At 50.5% G+C, this 22,762-nt stretch overlaps 1 protein-coding gene across 3 annotated transcripts in view; it reads right to left on the reverse strand.

Moving 5' to 3' along the window:
* FAM78A (family with sequence similarity 78 member A) overlaps positions 1-22,762 on the reverse strand; it is a 42,982-nt gene that overhangs the window by 12,104 nt on the left and 8,116 nt on the right. The window contains exons 1-2 of one of the 3 annotated variants that reach the window (XM_077305647.1): positions 19,987-20,461; positions 17,557-18,446 (exon numbers count right to left, since the gene is read on the reverse strand). In XM_077305647.1, the coding sequence (XP_077161762.1) occupies positions 17,557-17,939 (383 nt within the window). In that variant the 5' untranslated portion in view covers positions 17,940-18,446; positions 19,987-20,461. Of the gene's footprint in view, positions 1-17,556; positions 18,447-19,426; positions 19,669-19,986; positions 20,462-22,762 lie in introns of those variants that run through there. The other 2 variants (XM_077305646.1, XM_077305648.1) reach the window with 2 other exon arrangements.

Raw genomic sequence — 22,762 nt, forward strand, 5'->3', positions numbered from 1 at the left:
GGGACAGGAGAGTATATCTGATCCTGAACACAGGAAGGAAGGAAGGAAGGGTCTTGGGGCTTTTGGCTGTTGGTCTTTGCTTACTGATCATCAGGGAAGGAGCCTGTCTTGGGAGAAGAGGTGAGCAGCCATCTTAGACATGTGAGCAAGGCAATGAGAGACTTTGGAACCTCTTTAAGCAAAGGAGCCTGCCCTGTATTTGACACCAGATAGGGGATGTTTAGCAGAGGGACAGAAGGACTGTGTTTCATCCAGCTTCTTTTGGTCTCTTTTGCTTAACCCTGTGCTGTGCTCAAGATTTGCTTTTTAAACCTTGTTCTTTTAATAAATCTTTTATAAACTGGAAGTGAGCCACGGTTCTCTGATCCACCTAGAGCTCCCCCGCCTTGGAAACGCTAGCGGCAGTGCAAAGTGAAGACCCAGAGGGGTGAACCCTTGCGGTAGCTCATCCCTCACAATGCTCAGGAGCTGGAGCTGTGGTAGACCCCAGAGAGGCGAGGCCTCAGGTGTGCAAGGGGCAGCTAGGGGTCCTGGCTCCCCCAGCTGCGACCCTGTACTTTAGCCAGGTGGTGGCAGCGGTTAACATTCAGAGTAGTTCAGCAGTGGAATAGGCTGCCTAAGGAGGCGGTGAGCTCCCCCTCACTGGCAGTCTTCAAGCAAAGGTTGGATACACACTTTTCTTGGATGCTTTAGGATGCTTAGGGCTGATCCTGCGTTGAGCAGGGGGTTGGACTAGATGGCCTGTATGGCCCCTTCCAACTCTATGATTCTGTGATTAACCAGAGAGTTCATTTTGCCACCCGCCAGATCAGGGGTGGGCAAGGACGGAACCAGGCCTGCAAGGCAGAAGTGGGCTGGTTCCGCCACAGAAGTAAATAACTAAATGTAATATGTACCTCCAATCACTAGTTCAGGCACAGTTGGGACAACCTTTCATTATGTGCTCCTTGAAGGAAGGCCGGTGCCGCTCCAGGATGGGGAGAAGAAAAGTGCTTCTGAGCATGCAGAGAACTGGATGGTGAGCTCTCCTCACAGGCCTGCACCCCATTTAGGAGTAGAGGTGGAGGTCCCTCACCACTCCGAACTTCCCTAAATCACCCAAACCCAGAAGAATGTCATGATGTGCTGACCTTACCTGGAAGTGATGTCAGCATGGGGGGCATCCTCTGGTTTGGGGGCAAAACCCTATGTTTTGAAGCAAATTCTACCAGAGAGCTTTGTCCATAAGCCAGTGCCCCCGCCCCCCAAATATCTCCAACGTCTCGTCCAGGTGACATCAGCGCGATGTTTCTCCCAATTTCCGGAACGGTCCCCCCATCTCCCGCCAGAAGCCTCAAAGTCCTGGCCACCTTACCCCCATTCTTCCAAAGGTATGTTTTTAAAAAAATCTGCATAGCCAATCAGATGGCTTGCTGGGCAGAAGCACCACCTGTCCTCACCTGCTTTCTAAAAACCCTCAATGGGCACCATCTTGGAGACCCCCTGATTTAGTTAGTATTTAAAGATGAACTTTCCGCAGGAAATATGCCAGGGTTAGTCCAACTGCGGCCCTCCGGATGCCCATGGACTACAATTCCCATGAGCCCCTGCCAGCGTTTGCTGGCAGGGGCTCATGGGAATTGTAGTCCATGGACATCCAGAGGGCCGCAGTTGGACTACCCCGGAAATACGCAATGTCTCTTGGTGGCAGAAAAGGCAAGATAGGGCATTTGTGCAGCTGATCTTCTAGCGCTCAGAAACTCCTGGTGATTTTTTTCCAGGCTTGGGTACCTCGGAAGTGAAATGAGTTGCAGCATCTGGCATATGATGTTCCAACCAGCTTCCTAGGGGCGGGGGTCAAGTTTTTAAACTCCTCCTGTGCTCTCGGAATTGCCAGAGAGACACCCTCCCAACAGGCAGCGAGTGGCAAACTGTGCACTCCTATTTAGAAAGGTATTAAGCCTGATCCGTCAGTGGGGGCTGTGACAGTCTCACGTCCAGGAACTCTCCTTCCACTGAGGGAAACCGCCTCCTCCAGCAAACCACGTCCATGGGACCCGACTCCACAATTTGTGTCGAACCTCTACCTCCGGAATAGCTTTGAAACTCTTTCACATCTCCTCTTCTCAACTTTAGATAATAAGATTTTTTTGTTGGTGGTTAGAATTCTCCCAGTGGGTGTGTTCCATTTCAGAATTTTTTACTTAAAATGTTCTCAGCTGCAAAGCTCTGCGCTATTGGAGCTTCCCAGAATGTATACCAAAAGATCCTTAAAAAAAAACAAAAACCACAGAAATAAATTTGATGGAGCTTTACCGGCACTGAAATCTCACATTCCCCCAACAGACGGGCTCTAGAACAAGTCACTGTGCACCACAGTCAGACACTACGTAACTCCACATGGACACCACCCATGGCTTGTATGAAAAAAAAATTGGATCTATACCCCACTTTTCAATACCCGAGTGGCTTACAAACACCTTTCCCTTCCTTTCTCCATTGTGAGGTAGGTGGAGTTGAGAGAGCTCTGAGAGAACTGCTTTGTAAAAACAGCTCTAAGAGAACTGTGACGAGCCAAGGTCACCCAGCTGTGTGTATGTGGAGTAGGAGTGGGGAATCAAACTGCTCTCCAGATTAGAAGCTGCTGCTTTTAACCATGACCCCACATTACACCATGGCTCAGAAATCTTAACTATTTTGGTTCCAGTATCACACTGTGATAAAGCTATGTCTGTTTATCAGGACGTTCATGCACCACAAATAAGTCACACTTGGGTGTGAAAGAAGGTGTATTATTGTGTGTGTAGAGCGGGGGTAGTCAAACTGCGACCTTCCAGATGTCCATGGACTACAATTCCCATGAGCCCCTGCCAGCATTCGCTGGCAGGGGCTCATGGGAATTGTAGTCCATGGACATCTAGAAGGCCGCAGTTTGACTACCTCTGGTGTAGAGGACCAGTAGTCTTCCTCAAAGGGCCAGAATAATCTGCATACATACATGGCTGCAGGTATTCCACACATGTGTGTGGGAACAACTATGTCTAAGACTGGCCAAAGATCAGAGCCTCTGAGAATATGTACTTCAAGATGTGAGGGAAAAGTCAGATAAAATAATGATCTTTTACACACCAGCCAGTGTGGTGTGGTGGTTAAGAGCAGCAGCTTCTAATCTGGTGAGTCGGGTTTTATTTCCCGTTTCTTTACATGCAGCCAGCTGGGTGACCTTGGGCCTGCCCCAGGGCGTCTCACAATAAAATAATCTAAAATATATTTAAAACATACCTCCCCCCTCCCTCCCTCCCTCCCTCACGTCCTGGCAGGAGAGCACACAAAGGAAACTAGATATCAAAAGCTGGGGTGAAGAGGCATGTTTTCACCAGGCACCGAAAACCATACAATGAAGGCACCTGGAGAATCACCAGAGGGAGGCTGTTCCATAGTCTGGGGGCCACCAAAGAAAAGGCCCTGCTGTGTGTCACCCCCCCCTGCCCCTCTGAGAGAGGCAGGACTGCCAGAGGGTTCTCTCCTTGAGATCTCAGTGCTGGGACAGGTGTATACGGGAGAAGGCGCTCCTTCAAATATCTGGGGCCCAAACCATTTAGGGCTTTATATATTAGCATCAGCACCTTGATTGGGCTCAGCAGTGAATAAGGAGCCAGCACAGATCTCTTGAAATTAGCCTTTGGCCTATGGCACTGGAGCATCCTCATGGCTCAATCTTTGTACTGTATAGTGCTATAAACTGGCTCTTTCACCCTCTCCTGGGAATGTTGTCTGCTACTGACACTTCATATCCCTGAGAGTTTAGTGCTCCTTGCAGGGAGAGGAAACAGAGACAGAAGGTGCTAGCAGACGATTGACAATGTGCTGTCAGCAGCGGATGCCTCTGCTCCCCATTCCTGTCAGGCACAAACAACATAATTCCACACATTTCTGTTGCCCCATTTATACAAAGACCTCTGCTCAGTGACCTCACAGGGACTTATCACGGACACATAATGGTTTTATATCAGTCAAGGCTTCCCCAAAGAATCCTGGGAATTGGAGAAAGCCTTCTTAATCCTTCTCACAGAACAAATTGTTGGACTCTCTGGAGAGAGTTTAAGCCCATCACGGAGATACCTCCACACAGGAACGAAAACAAAAATCCTGTATGCCTTGTTATGCACACAAAGGTTGAAATGTGGTTCTAGATCTCTATGTTCACCCCGAGCCAGGAACCCAACAGGAAGCAGATTCCTAGCCCTTTTTCTTTTATTTCTTTCATAGGTATCTTGCTTGGGGGAACCAAAGCAGCTTAGGCTGTTCCCTCCTCCACTTTTATCCTCACTACAACCCTGTGAGGTAGGTTAGGTTGAGAGGGTACAACTGGTTCGAAGACACCCAACAAGTTCATCACACACCAACTGTGGGGTAAGGCCTGGAAAACACTGTAAAGCCTGACACAGGAATTTGGTTTAAAGGTCAGTTGACCACAATGTCTATCCTCCCCTTCTCCTAAGGGTCTCAGCACAGTATACACGTTCCCCCTCCCCTCCATTTGATCCTTACTCCAACCCTGCGTGGTAGGCTAAACTGAGCAAGAGAAGAACAGCTGTTTTTTGTATCCTGCTTTTTACTATCCAAGTAAGTCTCCAAGTGGCTTACAACCACCTACCTTTCCACTCCCTGCAACAAACAACCTGTGAGGCAGGTGGGGCTGAGAGAGCTCTGAGAGAGCTAAAACTGGCCCAAGGTCACCCAGCAGCCCTCAGGTGACTCAAAGAGACTTATAATCAACTTTTCTTCCTCTCTCCACAACAGACATCCTTTGAGATAGCTGACGCTGAGAGCTAGATAGCCATCTGACGGAGAGTCTGATTCTATGAAGGCAAAGGAGTGGCAGGTTACAGTAGTTGAGCGATTGGGATGTGAGTATCCTGCAAAGTGCAGGAGGTTGGACTAGATGACCCAGGAGGTCCCTTCCAACTCTATGATTCTATGATAGCTGAGTGCAGATTTGAATCTAAACATACAAGGTTCCGGGCTGACACGTTACCGACTCTGGCACTCTAGGACAGGGATAGTCAAACTGCGGCCCTCCAGATGTCCATGGACTACAATTCCCATGAGCACCTGCCAGTGAACTAGCCCTGATTTAGGAGGTAGGCACCAATACACCGCTCGGATCCTGCTTGCTCTTGGCTCCTGGCAGCATGGGAGGAAGCAGCTGGCATAACCAGTCCCTGCTGCTGCCTGCACAACACCAGGCACTGCTGCTGATACTGCTGGGGCTCCTGCAAGAAGGAGGCAACCCCTTGAATGTCCCAGAGGTCAGAGTCCAATTGCCACCCCCCTGGCAGGAAGGACAGCGCCTGCTTCAGAAGTAACAGTTAATTCAAACCCAATTGCAACCCAGGAAGTCCCGCACATGGTGGAAGCAGAGGAAGGGGAAGAAGAGGAAGAGGAAGGGGAGCTGAGAAATCTCTGAGTTGGCTGCTGTCTCTGAGACCCAGTTGGTGTCGTGGTTAAGAGCGCCAGCATCTAACCTGGAGAACTGGGTTTGATTCCCCGTTCCTGCACATGCAGCCAGCCGGGTGACCTTGGGCTAGTCACAATTCTCTCAGAGCTCTCTCATCCCCACCTACCTCACAGGGTGTCTGTTGTGAGAAGAGGAAGGAAAGATGATTGTAAGCCGCTACGAAATCCCTTCTGGCAGTAAAAAGTGGGGTACAAACAATTAACTCTTCTTCAGGAGCAAGCCTGCTCACTAGCCTAAAGGAAGTGACTCTTGAGTAGTCTCAAGATGACTCCCCCTCCACATACAAATGCACACAATGTGGGCGTAAAGAATGCTGCGAATGTACCTAAAGGCTTGTGGGAAGCATTCCTTGCAGAACATGCACAAAGCATTCTATAAATGCTATGCACCTGTTTAGTCAAGGGGGTGCCAAATTCATGTGTCAAGTGGTGGGGGTGGGGGAGAGGGAAGGCCTGAACTGAACGTGACAAGGGGCCAAGCGTGCTTCCCAACCCCATACAGCCAGGCTGGGAGGAAAAGCTTCTTGGGTTGAAGGGGCAGTGGCATGGCTCAGGTCTCCCCAGCAGATCACCCCTTTTTAGAAGCAACCATGGCTGCCAGGACCCTCACCCCCATATAGCCTTTCAGAAGCCTGAGGCAGGTGTGGAGGGGTATAATGTCACAGAGTCCACCTTCCAAAGTGGCCATTTTCTCCAGGGGAACTGATTTTAGTCTCCAGGAGGTCTGTGAGGATCCCAGGAGATCTCCATCTGCAACCCTATACTGTGGTCATTGGCTCTTTCGCTTCCAGTCGCCTTGAGGTAAGTTTGTTTGGATGCACCATTTGGCCTTCACAAGAAATACAGGCATGCTCACTACGCAGTGCCTTTTTTACTTAGCACAGACAGAAATCCTGGAATAGGAACTCTCCCTAAAAAAAAAACCCATAAGGCGGTCCTACCCCCTCCCCTGCTCAACCCCCCTCCCCCACACACACCCTTAGTCACTGTGCTCATGTCAGGAATCACGGAGTAGAAGGGAATTTCCTCCGAGGGCTAGTTGCTTCATGGCATCAGGGTTCTCACTGAGCAATAAGGATGCCAGCCTCCAGGTATGACCTGGGAATGTTTTACTGTTATTGAATCGTTGTTAACCACCCAGAGATGGCTATGGTGAGTGGGGTAGTCATAGAATGAATGAATGAATGAATGAATGAATGAATGAATGAATGAATGAACGAACGAACGAACGAACGAACTGAGGGAGGGAGGGAGGAAGGAAGGAAGGAAGGAAGGAAGGAAGGAAGGAAGGAAGGAAGGAAGGAAGGAAGGAAGGAAGGAAGGAAGGAAGGAAGGAATTGCAGCTCCTCTCCAGACTACAGAGACCAGTTCCCTGGAAGAAAATATTTGCTTTGGAGGGAGGACTCTATGGCAGGAGCAGCCAAACTGTGGTTCTCCAGATATCCATGGAAATTATAGTCCATGGACATCTGGAGAGCCGCAGTTTGACTACCCTGTCCTTGCAAGGCTCCATCCCCAAATCTCCAGGAGTTAACCCCAGTCCCCTCATGCCTGGCCAGGGGGACCTAGAAATAAGCCCAAGGGTGTCCAGGCCCAAGTCTGAGGCTTGTAATCAGCCATTCGCCAATTCGGTTATGGTGAGCGCGGAGAATCCTCAACAAGCCATCAAACAGGGAAACCGCATTGGCTCTTCCCGGCCCTCAGTATGGCAGACACAGCTAACAAAAGATAGACCAATAAAATCAGAGTCCAGTAGCACCTTTAAGACCAACAAACATTTATTCAAGGCGTGAGCTTTCAAGTGCAAGCACTCTTCGTTAGACTTAGTCTGCAGAAAGGTGCTGGATTCTGATTTTATTGTGCTACTTCAGACCAACACGGCTACCCATTTGAATCTAAAAGATAAACCAGTAACTTGAAGGTTGCTCTGCGCAGTTCATTTGGGACAAGGCATCGACACAGGAGTTACTTTCCCTGCCTTCTCAGAGCATCTCTTGGGTTTTCCTGCTCCCTCCCCGTTTTCACTAGCTAGCTGGCCCTCCTCTCCCTCCTTGCTTCTCAATTGTCCTCTTTCCAAAGGCTCTCTGGCCCAGCAACCCCATAAACATCACATTTCAGTCAATCCCACCCCTGCCTGGATTTGGCTGGCGTCTACACAACTAGTCCTGCCCCAAGCCCCTCCCAAGCCATCTGCTCTGACATGCTGTAATCTCCTCCGAGTCAGGATCCCTTTATGGCCTGTGGGGCAAACTTTTGTTGGACACAAGTTAAGTCCCTTTCCCTGCCTGATCATAGGAGAGGGATTTCTCCACATCACTCTAAAAGGTTCAAGGAGTTCTTCCAGCAGTCTAATGGATAAAACCACTGGCTCTAAAGGCTGTACCAATATAATAAGAAAAACTGGGGTCTTATACTCTGCTTTTTACTACCCAAAGGAGTCTCAAAGCAAGGTCACAGGGCTGCATGTGGAATAGTGAGGAATCAAACTTGGCTCTTCAGATTAGAAGCCACCATTCTTGACCAAGCTGGTTCTCAAGGATGCCATTTCTTCCTTGCTCTTGTATGCCCATTAGGGGCTGGACCAGGCCCTTACCTGACCCAGAGCGTTCCCTTTGAGCTGCTGCCACTATGGGCCACTGGCAGCCAGGAACAAACCAAGTCCTGAGGTGCTATTGGGCCAGCCCATCCCCACTTGTGTCATGACTGCCAAGGCCTGAATTTGAGCTGAGGTGCTCAACAATGCTGTCAGGTTCTGCAGATTTAATATCCCCCCCCCCCCAGTTTGGGGCCAGAGCCCCGTCCCCCCATGGGTGCAAACACTTCACGTAAGCAGAATTGTATCAAACATATGATGGTGCTGCTCTCCTGGGTCTCCCGCAGAGGAGGTATTTCTGCAGCCCAGGAAACAGGGCTCATCTTGAGGCAAAAGAGATGCCCAGAGATTGCAACAGCCCCCCATGCTCAAGGTTCTGCGCATATTTTTTTTTTAATTCCACATTTTTAACAGGCAAAGCCCACCTCACAAGTCTCCTCATTAAGCAGCTGGGGGGAGGGAACCGTCAAGGCACAGCGGACCCACGTCCGCCCTCCACAGGGTTTCCAATGCAAGAAGGCGATGAGCTGGGCCTTTTTACACCCCACATTTCACTACCCGAAGGAGTCTCAAAGCGCCTTACAATCGCCTTCTCTTCCTCCCCCTGTGAGGGTAGAGGGCTGAGAGAGCTCTGAGAGAACTCTGACTGGCCCCAGGGGTCATCCAGCTGGCTCCATGTGGAGGAGGAGTGTGGGAAATCGAACCCAGTTCTGCAGTTCAGAGCTCACCGCTCTTGAGCCATTACACCTTGCTGGCTCTGAGAGACAAACAGAGGCATTTTGCCATTGCCTGCCTCTGCACAGCAACCCTGGACTTCCTTAAGGGTCTCCCATCCAAATACTAAGCAGGGCCAATTATGCTTTGCTTCCGGAAGCTGACAGGCTCGAGCTAGCCTGGATTATCCGGATCAGCTCCCTCCTTATTCAGTGCCCCACGTTTCTGCAGGAGCCAGTCCGACACCTTTGTGCCCATAGATCAGGGGTAGTCAAACTGCGGCCCTCCAGATGTCCATGGACTACAATTCCCAGGAGCCCCTGCCAGCATTCGCTGGGAATTGTAGTCCATGGACATCTGGAGGGCCGCAGTTTGACTACCCCTGCCATAGATCGTGCTTTAATGCACACCCTTTAGTCAATATTCCTGTGGGTCTTTTATGCTCTCTGTCCTCTGCACGTTGCTACTTTCGCTTTGCGACTTTAGAGGAAGTGGCCTTTTCACTTCCTGTTTGGTCTTGTGGTGGAAAGAGCTGCCATTTCACCTCCCTATTTTGGGCTGCTCTCCCTTACCCACTTCCTGTTTTTGAAGGGTTAAGGAGGGGAAAGGGGGAAGCGGAGGCCTCTGCGATTAGTCCCTGACTCAAAGCAAATTTCTCTTCTTTTGTCAGACCCAAATTTCCATGGGTTTTGAGGCGTTCAAGCGGAAACCCACCATGACCAGCTTCTTCCCCCCACCAGTTTTTGGTGCAACCGAAAATCTCTTTCATGCCAGGTACAACCTAACCTCATTAAGGGCCGAAGAACCTCCTAATTTATTGTTTATTTGTTTATTATATTTATATACCGCCCTCCCTGAGGGCTCAGGGCGGTTTACAGAAAACAGGGAGGATACAATTAACACATGGTAACAGGTAACAATCCCCCTCCTATCCCGGGATTATCTTGAACAGACTATGTTACAGGTTCCTTGTGGAGAACTCAATTCCAGAATTTATATCTCGCCATTCCTTGTGGTTCAAAGTGGCTTACAATAGTAGTTAAATTCAGTTGGGTGGCTGTATTGGCCTGCAGCAACAGAACAAAGTTTGAGTCCAGGGGTACCTTTATGGCCAACAAAGTTGGTGTAGTAATTAGGAGTGCGGACTTCTAATCTGGCCAGCTGAGTTTGATTCCACACTCCCCACGTGCAGCCAGCTGGGTGACTTTGGGCTCGCCACAGCAATGATAAAGCTGTTCTGACTGAGCAGTGATATCAGGGCTCTCTCAGCGTCACCCACCTCACAGGGTGTCTGTTGTGGGGAGAGGAAAGGGGATGGCGAATGTAAGCTGCTTTGAGACTCCTTCGGGGAGAAAAAAACGCATATAAGAACCAACTCTTCTTCTTCAGTAATATCAGGCCTCTCTCAGCCTCACCTACCTCTCAGGGTGTATGTTGTGGGGAGAGGAAAGGGAAGGCGAATGTAGGCTGCTTTGAGACTCCTTCGGGTAGAGAAAAGCGACATATAAGAACCAACTCTTCTTCTTTTTTAGTAATATCAGGCCTCTCTCAGCCTTACCGACCTCACAGGGTGTGTGTTGTGGGGAGAGGAAAAGGAAGGCAAATGTAAGAAAAACGGCGTCTTAGAACCGACTCTTCTTCTAATTCTGGGTATATGCTGTGTGCATGCACACGAAAGCTGATACCCAGAATTAAACTTTGTAGGTCTTAAAGGTGCCACTGGCATCAAACTTTGTTCCAAAAACACTTTTAAACATCACCAGATAAAACAAACAATAAAATTGCCAGCCCCAGGTCTCCCCTCCCCCTCCCCCTTAAAAACTCCCTGCCATTCAAACTGGGGGGCTGCACATGCGCGTTTGTGAATTCGCGGCTGCAAACACGCATGTGCGGCCCGGCGCAAATGCGCATGCGCGACACGGCCATGCATGTGCGCGGGAGTGCCGTGCATGTGCGCGGGGGTGCCGCGTATGCGCAGCCGGGCGATCGCCCTCCCCGCCACCAGTCCGCAGCCTGAAGAAGGTTGAGGACCACTGCTCTAAAGCACTGACAAATAGGCAGTCCATGCAGTGTCTCCTGAAGATCTTCAAGGATTCCCCCCCTCCCAGTGTCTGATGCTGGATAGGCCCAGCCAACAAACTGCCTCATAATTATAGCTGCAGCACAGGGATAAATGAAAGGTCAGCCTTTAAATATGTGAGTCCCAGGCTGGGAAGGGCTTTAGAGGTCGTAACCTGCATTTTGAATTGGACTTTGATTTGAATATATTACATTTAACAGGATTTTGCTAATGCAATACTTGTCAGCCATCTCATCGTTCGGGCAAGTAGCAGCTGGTTGGAAACTTACTGCCTACACTGTTTTCCGTCTCTTTCACAGACTTCCGTTTTTCAAAAAGAGAGTTTAAAATGCTTAAGACGCATGCAAGTCAGCCGGGATATCCCTGAGAGGTGCCAGGCTCCGACATGACCTTGAGAGGGAAGAAGGGCTGAGAGAGCTCTGAGAGAACTGGAACTGGCCCCAAGTCACCCAGCTGGCACATGGAGGAGTGAGGAATCAAACCCAGTTCTCCAGATCAGAGGCTGCTGCGCTAAACCACGACGCTACGCTGGCTTTGTAATGGCAAAGGATGCACATGGCACGAAATTCTGAAGCATGCATGCAACCTGCATAAGCCCGAAAACACGCACAGCACTCCCCTTCAGCAGTGCATTGTTGCCAAACGTCAGTGGTCAGTGGCGACATCCCAGTCATTTCTCAGGGAGAATGATCTTGTCCCTGGGGAACCCTTGGTAAGCTTCCAAAATCCCCCCCCACCTCCTTGCAACACAATATGAAAACCACTGCGCCAAGCCATTTTCTCTACAGATCTCTAGAGCCCGAAACATAACGGAAGTTTGGCAGTTATTGGCTAATAATCTTTATGCATATTGCGGAGTTCTCTTTTTAATGCTGAAATTTTTCTTTGGGGGAGGGGGGAGTTGTTTGCAGTGAATTTCTTCCACGGCTTTGCCTCCGGGTGAGCAGGCTCCGTTTGGCTGGCTGCATAATTCCTCCGCAATCCATCCACCAAATGCACAGCTCCCCTGCCAGGGCGCCTGCAGGGGCTCATGTATTGTGATTTGGCACTTCCGATGCCAGCCCCAAACCTCCCATGCCACAAGCGCTTCTAGATTTGCCAGACCTTTGGAAATGTGCCCTGCGGGCGCTCCCACAATGAATCCAAGGCAGGTTGGGCAGGTGAGGGTCACGCGAACCTGCCTTTTAACCGAACCTGTGAACTTCAGCAGATTGTAAGTAGGTGGGCAGAAAGGAATGTTGGTGCTTGGTTCTTGTGGATCTTTCTTCCATGTCCAGGGAGATTCCAATCACCACTTTGGGATCAGAAGGCAAATTTCTTCCAGGTCAGATTGGCCAGTGATTCTGGTTGGTGGGGGCATCATCTGGGCATGGAATTGGGGTCACTGTGGGTGGGCAGGTCATTGTGATTTTCCTGCATTCTTCAAGGGGTTGGGCTAGATGACCCTGGAGGCCCCTTCCAACTTTATGATTCTGTGAACCAGACTGGACTCTAAGGCCTTCAATATCATCCCTTGCCAAACGAGAGTTGCCAAGGATCAAAGCTGGGTCCTCAGGCATGCCAACCAGTTGCTCTGCGGCTTTGCCACAGGGAAAGAACAGTGAGAAAAAGCTAACTGCCTGAAGCCATGCAAGGAACCCCCAGTGGAGGCAGGATCTGAACTCACAGCCAAGGCCATGCACACGCAGGCCCTTCATCTTGAAAGGTAGGGCAGGAAGAGCTGTTAAAGAAGTGGCGGGGGTGATTGCAAAGACTGATTCACGCCACTGCAGCACAAGCAGAGTCACCCTGCCTGCAAGCCAGCCTCTGCAGTGGACGGAGGGAGCCTGGTTGGATCTTTATCATCCCTAGGGAGAGATGCCAAATGTGGCCAGAAGCAGCATCTCTCGGCTGTAGGAGCATCATCATGGGGATCTTTTAAAGCATGCAAATCTGACCAGCATGGTTAAGAGCAGCAGTCTCTAATCTGGAGAACCAGGTTGGATTCCCCACTCCTCCTCTACACGCAGTGTTGGGTCAGTCCAAGTTCTCACAGGGCTCTCTCAGCCCTACTTACCTCACAGGAAATCTGTTATGGGGAAGGAGGGGAAGGCAGTTATGAGCCACTTTGAGAAACCTGAGGTCTGCTGGGTGACCCCAGGCCACTTACAGTTCTCTCAGAGCTCTTTCAACCCCAACTACCTCACAAGTAGGGGAGAAGAAGAGGTGATTTTGAGTCGCTTTGACACTTTTGAGTAGTAAAAATGGACATTCTGTTTCATTTTCCTCTAGGAGGAATCTTTCCCACCCTTCTGGATATTGGTCTGCTTACAACTTGAGAGAAAGGATATTCAAAGCCAAAACAATAATAAGGCATCCTTGGATCGATGGATTTTCTTCCGTCCTGGAGCGTGCCCAACTGGTATCACAAAGGAATTCCCCCCCACACACACACACACGCACACACTATTGGGTTTACTAGTGATGAGAGAGTGATGGATGAGCTTTCCTTCTTAGCGTGACTTTTGGCAGGTGTGTAGGGTTCCCTTAGGATCACACGATGCCTTCAACACAACTCCCTGAATCTCACCCTCAGTCCCTGGTCCTTGAAAGATGCACCTTCTCCTCTCTCCCTGTCTCCATCTCCTCTGGCTATTTCCCACAACTCCTCGGGGCAGGGGCCTGCCAACAAGCACTCTACTTAATGGTGAGAAGCATGGTCAAATCGCAGCTATAATGCAATTCAGGTTACAGGTCCATTCTGGCTGGGATCCGTCGAAGATTTTGGGGGATGGAGATGCCACAGGATAGACCCTGAGTCCTTCTGCAAGGAATGTGGAGAACTCAGACAGGAGAACATGCCATTTTGGACAATCAGACATGAGCTTAGCCCTCTACTTCCATGTCCTTCCACCCTCCCACTGGAGTAGCGGCTGAACAGGTTTGTGGCTGCCCAGTACTTGTGGGTGCTGAGAAGGGCCTATGGAACAGGGTGCAGTAAACGACTGGTCTGTGAGCAGTAGAGAGTAAAACCTGCAGGTGCTCCAGACTTGCCAAACAATGCACTCCCAATCTACTTCCAATGCACTTTGTGTCTGGATTTTATGATGCAAAATCCAGTTGCAAACAATTTCTAAAAGTGCAAGGAAAGCAGGTTGACGGTGCATTATTCAGCATGAACAGATTCCAAAACTGCATTTGTGCAAAACGCTGCCCATCCAAACAGGCTGGCAGCCAATAACAGACAACACTAATACACAAACACAGGTGAACACCTAACAATAATCATTTGGGGGGTGGGGGTGGGATCCTACACAATGCTTATGACTGGCTCATGAGCAGAATAGCAGTTTTGCTTACATATAGATGAGGAAGCAGGGATGACAGATCTGGAACTGAATGCAACTCCCAGGGGAATTTGCAAAAAAATGAATTAAAATGCACATGGGCAACCTGCTGCTGATTGCACCAGTTTTTTTAGAATATGTTGAAAAAGCAACCTGATAATGTCTTCAGCTGCTCATGAACAGCCCACTGAAAAATTTGTTCCCTGCTTATGTCCAGAAAGCAGGCTGTGAGTAGAACATTGTCTCTTTTGGACAATCTTTTTCAACTATTTTAGCATAGAGAAACCCCTGAAACATTCTTCAGGCTTCAAGAAACCTAAAAAGTGGTCCAATTATGCCGAATATGATTAGGAAGCAGAGCTTAGTACATACCCACATACCCCTGATATCACTGTAGAAGAAGAAGAGTTGGTTCTTATATGCCGCTTTCCTCTACCTGAAGAAGTCTCAAAGCGGCTTACAGTCACCTTCCGTTTCCTCTTCCCACAACAGATAGGTAGGGGAGTGACGTAGGGGAGGTTGAGAGAGCCCTGATATTACTACTCGGTCAGAACAGCTTTATCAGTGCTGTGGTGAGCCCAAGGTCACCCAACTGGCTGCATGTGGGGGAGTGTGGAATCAAACCCAGCTCGCCAGATTAGAAGTCGGCGATCCTAACCACTACACCAAGCTAGCTCTCTAAGACCTACTACTGCCCTGAGGTCTGTCTCATGAACAATTGAGGCCTGGGAAAGATGTTAAGGTTTTAGTCTCACATAATTGCCTGAGCTCGCACATGCCTTTGAGAGCTTTCCTCAGCGTAGAAGACGATGAACTGCAGTTTGGAGACACGGCACACTCCCCCCCTCCCCTATTGTTCATTAAAGACCATGGCTGCATGTTTCTTACAGACTGGACACACTGTTTTATTGGAAAGTATATTGCCCCATTCTTCCAGGCTCCCAAAGCAGTCTTGGGTTCTAATTTAGCCTTTCTTTTCAAAATTAAGCTCAACAAAAAATAACCGTGTGGGGTAGGCCTGGGAGGGGGCCTAGAAGCCATGGCTGGGTATGAATTGCATCCTGAGTCCCCCCTTTGCACTGCCCTACACATAGCTAAACTACAGAGGTTTTCTGATTTGTTTTCAAGCAAATTTATTCATGGTTTTCAAGAACTCACTTTCTTCTTGATTTTTCTCTGAGCTCCCAAATTTAAAAAGCCATTTACTCATAAACTTTAGAAACTTATGAGCATTTTTAAAATAAAGGAATACAAGTGAGAGACAGGAAAATAGACTGTCTGCAGGGACAACCGCCCCCCCCTCTAGTTTTTTTTTTTAAATAATAACTTTGGGTAGGGGGAAAATAAAATACCGTAAGATAAATTTCAGATGATCAGAAAAGTTTTTACTTTTAAGGTGGATCTCACAAAGATTTGTTCAAAACACTGAACAATTTCACGGGCAAATTCAAACATCCCACTAAGCCACAAGAGATGGCATCTATTCTATCTGTCAACATTCTTTTAAAAGACCAGCCTTCTTCCAAGGGGCTTGGGGTGGCATCCTCACAACAACCTTGCAAAAGACACCAAGTTGGAAGAGAGAAAACAGCTGGCTCACTCAGCTCCGAACTATCAGCAGGAATTTGAACCTGGATCTCCCCAGTCTACACTGACATGCTATCCACTACTACATTCTTGCAGGGGACACAAAAATATAATTAAAAGGGAACCTGCAGATTATTTTGCTTTGCAAACTGAGGTGCTCCAATGGGATGGGACTGTTGGACGGCATTTGAAACCTAGCTTGCCTCTGCATTCGGAAAACTGTGACCTCTCTATTCTGCTAGCTGTAAAATGGGAATAATACCATCCTGTACTGCAGGGGTGACAAAACTGTGGTTCTCCAGCAGGGGTTCATGGGAATTGTAGTCCATAGACCTCTGGAAACCCACTGTTTGGCCACCCCTGTGTCTCTTGTGGGAATTCTGGTGGGGTAATGCAGGGGTAGTCAACCTGTGGCCCTCCAGATGCCCATGGACTACAATTCCCAGGAGCCCCTGCCAGCTAACGCTGGCAGGGGCTCCTGGGAATTGTAGTCCATGGACATCTGGAGGGCCACAGGTTGACTACCCCTGGGGTAATGTACCAGGAGTCTACCATCAGCACAAGAGGCCCTAGCTCAGTGGTTCTCAACCTGGGGGTTGGCGGGGCGCTGCCACTGTTGCCACTCCTCCTGCAGGCGACCACGCATGATGGGACAAGAGGAAGAACTGAACTGAGAAACCCTGGAAAAAAACGATTTATATAAAATCATGAACAAAGGATCTTCATACCAGTGGTCAGTTTCGGTTTAATTTCTGTGAAAGAACACTTGCATAATTTTATGGTTGAGGGTCACCACAACATGAAGAACTGTATTAATGGGCATTAGAGAGGTCGAGAATCACTGACCTAACTAAGTGGCCAGTATTGACGTTAGAAGGTACACATACTTTCCTTCCTGAGAAAGGCCATACCTCTGCAAGGACAGGACCCCCCATCTGGCACTAAGAAACCCACCCTCTAATCTGCAGTGTCAACAGCCACGTGAACCACACACACATACACAACCCCTTCCACCACAGCGATGGCATCTTAACCAAGGACCTTGGCCAGTACCTGCTGGGAACAAAGGCCACCCCCCCCCCGCAAGTTCCATCCCATTGTCCCAAGATTCCGTCACCTGTTGGCACGACACAGGATTGGAGCAGACTGAACTTGTAAAGAGGTCTGACAGAACATGTTTCTTTTCCCTGTTCAACACACACACACACACTCCACAACAAACAAGTCGTCTCTCCTTCCTCCCATGAAAATCAAATTGCTGCCCTCGGAGACATCTCATCCTGCACATGCTGGAGAACGCACTTTCAATGTGCTTTTGCAGCTGTTTTGCACAGGAAAATGTACTAGAGTGTTTTGAAAGCGCATTAGCCAATGTGCGTAGAATAGATTGTAAATATATTTAAAATTATATTACATATATTAGAATTATTAATCGAATACATTATAAGTCTACTTTTATACCACCCCTCCCCGTATGGGCTCAGGGCGGTTCACAATAAGACAAGCCCATGCATAATGCTAAGGAGCTCCACAGCCAAGGTTCCTGTATTGGGGGGTGAGGAAGCTGTATCCCACTGGAACTCCCTGTGACGCGTATTTATCGGTTAGCTATATTTATAGGCCGGCTTTGTCATCAAGTGGATCAGGCAGATCAAGTCGATGCACTCGGCACAAAAGCCCTCCCCTCCCTCCCCACCCCACCCGTCACAAGGGGCAGGGGGTACTCTGCTAGTCGATGGGGCAGAAGGGAAACTTACATTCCATGCTCCCCGTAGTAATTGTAGAACTCCATGTGGCTACACGCCTGGATCCAGCCCACGATCCAGGTCTCCTTCTTGAGGATGGGGGGCATCAGCACCTGAGCAGTGGCCCGAAAGTGGGGCGTTCGGTACCGCAGAACCACACTGGACGACTCGTCAATGTTGGTGGGGACGGGATCGATAGAGGCTTTGACCTCGACTACGGAGATGCTCTCCCGAATGCCTTTGGATTTGCAGCTAATGCTCTGAATGCAGCCCATGGCCCACAACACCGCGACAATCCCCAAAACACTCCAGCAGTCCTGAGGGAGGGCAGGCATGGGACAGCACACTGGCAGCCTCAGAGCCTCTTCATCTGGCCTCTCCACACCGATATCCATAGGATAGAAAACGCATCCTGGAGAAAGTGCCAAGAGGGGCTGACTTGTCCGGAATGTGGGTGGAGGGGCTGCTGTGGATCCCGCTACACTTCAGACGGTGGTGCCTCTTTTGTATCCAGCCCTCCCAGTCAGGGCAGTTGAGAAAGTCTCTCAAATGTTTTGGGAGGAAGGAAATTTTTATATAAAAGGAAAAACAACTGGAGTTCAATAAATAGTGATCAAGTGGGGCGGTCTTGCTCGTTTTCTCTTGCTCGGACGACACAAACTTCCCTTTCTTCCAGAAAAATATATCTTGCAATCCGCGGTTTACTCCCAAACATAAATTGGCCTTGTATTCCCTTTTATTTTCTTTGGATTGTTTTAAAAAATCTTTCTTTTAAAGCCGGACGCCGACAGTTTATATGAATAAGAAATCCACTCTCCCCCCCCCTTTCTTCCTTTACTCTCAGCTTCTTGCTGTCAGCATGGAGATTCTGCTTCCTGACTTCCAGTCATTCATAACTTCCCCTTGGTAGAAACAAAGAAAAAAAAAGGATCTTTATTTATAAAAACCTTGCAAAAATGAAAGAAGATACTGATAAGATTTAGCAGACACGTACACATCCCCCCACCAACCCAGGGACTTCTAAAAAGCGTCACTGATGTATAGAAAAACAGTGACAAATAAATAATAAATCACAGAGTTTTTGCTGCGCATCAAAATTGCTGTTTTGCATTTAAAAAGAAAAATCCACGCAGGATTTTTTCTTTTTTTGGGGGGTGTAAACATCCAATGTTCGTCCCTGTTCAATGCAGTCTTCCAGCAGAGTCTGCTGGCACCTATTCTGTGGCAGCCTCTTTCGTGGGCCTGCCGAGCCACAGAAATCAACCAGCGAAGAACCCACTGGTCCCTGGGAATCCATCAACAAGGTCGGATGGCGTCCTCCCCCTCCTCTGCCCTTTCTGATTAGCAGCCCACCCCAACTTCCTTCCTCTCTCCCTTTCCTGAATGCCGGCTCCAGAGCAAAAGGGCCAAGAACAGAAACAACAGATAACAAGTGAACAGCAGCACAAAATCTATGCCCAGTAGTTCATCCCTAACTCTGCCTCCTGTTCTACTCAAATGCTCCCCTTTATTCCTGGTTCACATTTGGGAAAGAAGGAAAATGTGCACCAGCCAGCCAGAGGGAGGTCAGTTTTTTTGTGCCAGGCCATGCACTACATGGATGTGAGGATGGACAGACAGAGGGACATGCTATACAGAAGGATGGGAGGGGGGTGGATGGATGGATAGACAGATGATAGCTGGACAGGTAGATATACAGGTGGATGGGGAGATGAAGGGACAGATAGACAGACTGACGGACAGTCAGACAGGTGGATGAATGGAAGAGAGATGATATCTAGATTAGGGGGGTAGATGGATCGACAGGCAGGCAGACTGCCGGATGCCAGGCGGCGGGAGGGACGGGGTCTCGGCCTGGGCCGGGCTGCAAGGGCTCCCTTACTTGGCCGCAGCGCCCTTCCTCGGCCCGGCCACTCTCCCGCGGCCCCTCCAAAAGTTTCGCCGCAACTTTCGCCCCTCCTTCCCGCTCCGGCGCCCCGAGCAGCGGCCGAGGCTGGTCGCTGCAGACCCCGCCGGCCGCTCTGGCTGGCCGCCTCCCGCCGGGGCGCGCGTGGGCCCCGCGGCCGCTCCAGCGCACAATCGCCTCTCCATGACAGCCGCGACGACACCCACCGGCGGGGGCGCCCCCTCCGCCCGCCGCGCTCCACGCTCCACGCTGGCGCAGCCGCTCCCGCCGCCCGCCCGCCCGCCCGCTTCGCCAGCGCCCTCCGACCACGACCACGACGGCGGGGAGAGCCGGCCGGCCGGCTGCTGGCCAAGCGGGAGCCCCTCCAGCCTCGGCGGCGCGGGGAAGCCCGGAGCCCTCGCCTCCGCCTGCCTGCCTGCCTTCCCACCCCAACGCGGCGCCTGCAGCGCCCTGCGGAGCTGGGGGGGGGGGGAGGCCCGCCGCCGCTTCGCCCGCTCGCTCGCCTGCCCCCGGCGCCGCTGTGGCCCTCCACCTACCCCCGGCGGCGGCGGCGGGCGGGGGCTCCCGGCGAAGGTCAGTGGGCGCCGCGGGACAGCCGCGCCGGCCTCTCGCGGGGGCACTCAAGGGCTTCGCTACGCCCCGCGGGCGCCTCTGCAGCGGAGCGGCCGCGGCCAGCAGGTGCCGGCAGCCAGCCGCAGCCCGAGTGGGCTCGCCGCGCCACCGCCGCCGCTACTGCTGCTGCTGCTGCTGGTGCAGAAGGGCCGGCGTCGCCCGCGCGGGGCTGCTGCTCCATGCCCGGACGGAGCCAGCCAGCCAGCCAGGCGCTCAGGCTCTCCCGCCGCCCCGGGCGCTGCAGCCGGAGCCCAGCGAGGCGGGCGGCCCGTGCCCGCCGCGGCGCTCTCCTGCCCACTGCCGCGCGGCGCGCTTGGCAGCCGCGCTCCGGGCGCCCCAGGCGAGCGCCTCCCCGCCGGCGTCCCGGGAAAGTCGCGCCGCTCCCCGGCTCATCCTGCCCGCCCGCGGCATGGCTCGCGCGGCCCTTGCGGCTGGAGCGCTCCAAGAGGGGGGGCTCACTTCCTCCCGCCCCGCCCAGGGACGCTGGGTACTGTAGTCCGGCTCCCCCGCTCACCTGGCCCCGCCGGCCACATGCCCTTCCTGCCCCCCGCTGCTGCCGCTGCCGCTGCTGCGCGTACAAGTAACCGTGCAGCAAAAGGCACGGCCGGAGACGGGGCCCGGGGCCCTAAACGAGCTGGGGGGGGGGGCGCCAAAGGCAGTGGGATGCCCCCGGGCTCGCCAGAACAATATTTGAGGAATGAGAAGGGCGGAAATCCCGCGCTTTCCTTAGCCCTTGCCGGGCCAAAATGCCTCTGGAATATCCCGGAACTGGCATTACTACAGAATACTGCAGGAAACAGTGAGATGCATCAAAAAACACTGGAACATGATTTGAGAAATGAGAAAGGCACAAAACCCGCACCTCTATCAGCCCTTTGCGGCCGAAAGGCCTCCAGAACATTCTGGAACAGCCGGGGCAATTAAATGAGAGTGCTGCAAAAAAACGACACAAAAAAGTGGGATGCACTACAGACACTTCAGAATATTTTAGAAATGAAAAGGTGGAACTCCCACACTTTTATTAACCCTTTCCAGGCCAAGATGCCTCTGGAACAGGATGGAACAAGCATTAAACAAAAATTATTATCTAAAAAAAAAACAGTGGAACATGTTTCAAGCACTCCAGAGCAATATTTTGGAAATCCAAAGGCAGAAATATCGTGCATTTATTAACCTGTTTTGATCTAAAAATATCTACAACACCCTGGAACAGGCTGGAATAGGCATTAAAACCTAGTATTTTAATAATCTGGGGTGCACTCAAGGCTTTCCAGAACAATGTTTTGGAAATCAGAACTCAGAAATATTGTCCAAAATGCCTCCAGAAATGGGGGGAGAGAAAGTATTCCACAGCTAAGTGGCTGAATTCCAACCTGAGCGGAGGTTTCTGGGGAGGTGCTGGGTAGTTGTTTCTTATGGGTTTGTGAATGGACAGAACAATCCCTGGGCCAAGTAGAGCAGGGGTAGTCAAACTGCAGCCCTCCAGATGTCCATGGACTACAATTCCCAGGAGCCCCCTGGGAATTGTAGTCCATGGACATCTGGAGGGCCGCAGTTTGACTAGCCCTGAAGTAGAGGCTTCAAATTCACAGACCCTCTCCCCTGGAACACAAAGCCTCACAAAACATGCTGGGCATCCATGGGAAAAGCACTGCCAGTAAGCATATGCTATGTCTGCGTATTGAGCAGGCTTTTTCAACCAGGGTTTCCTGAAACCCTTGGATTTCTTGAGGACCCCCGAAAGGGTGGCAGTTAATGTTTAATATATTTTTAGACTTTGTTAAATCTTTATTGGAGATGTGATCATATATGGTTATGTCAACCTGTTCCCCCCAACCCAAAATGGCCAATGATGGGCCTAGAGGGGGTGGGGAGGGGTCCCAGGTGGACATATATACAGCTATGCTTCCCAACCGTATTCTGCACAATTGTGCTACTTCTTTGTTTCAAGGGTCTCTCAAGAGTAAGAAGATTGAGAAAGGCTGGTGTAGAGCCCACTCTGGAGTGTTCCAGAGAGCCAGCTTGGTGTAGTGGTTAAAAGCGGCATCTTTTAATCTGGTGAGCCGGGTTTGATTCCTAGTTCCCCCACATACAAGCAGCTGGGTGACCTTGGGCTCGCCACAGCACTGATCAGGGCTCTCTCAGCCTCACCACCCTCACAGGGTGTCTGTTGTGGGGAGAGGAAAGGGAGGGTGATTGGAAGCCCCTTTGAGACTCCTGGTAGAGAAAAGTGGCAAATAAAAACCAATTTTTCTATTTTGCCCTGGAATGGGTTAATAAAGGTGTGAGAGTTCCCCTTTTTATTTCTAAAATATTGTTTTCAAATGTCTGTAATTCATCTTGCTGTTTTTTGCAGTACTCTTGTTTGTTTAATGCCTGTTCCAGGGGGGCTTGGGAGCCATTTTGGCCCAGAACAGATTAATAAAAGGGTGAGAGTCCCCCTTTTTCATTGAGAAGTTTGAACTGTGAATGTGAAACTCCCAGTTCTTGAGTTACTAAGATTATTCTCAAGCCTTTGGGGAGAGGAAAATCTTCCGGGTTAAGCTAAAAGGGGACTGGATGACTCTCTGTTTTGATAGGGGGCCAACGTTGGCCTGTGCCTTGTCCATCTCGGTTTTACTGTACAGACTTCCTACGCTGAAAAAGACTACTACCAAGTACTCTTCTTGGGGGCTGCCGCTGGGGGTTGTTTGGGAGCCT

Source organism: Paroedura picta, chromosome 12 (assembly GCF_049243985.1).
Source record: "Paroedura picta isolate Pp20150507F chromosome 12, Ppicta_v3.0, whole genome shotgun sequence".
NCBI lineage: Eukaryota > Metazoa > Chordata > Lepidosauria > Squamata > Gekkonidae > Paroedura > Paroedura picta.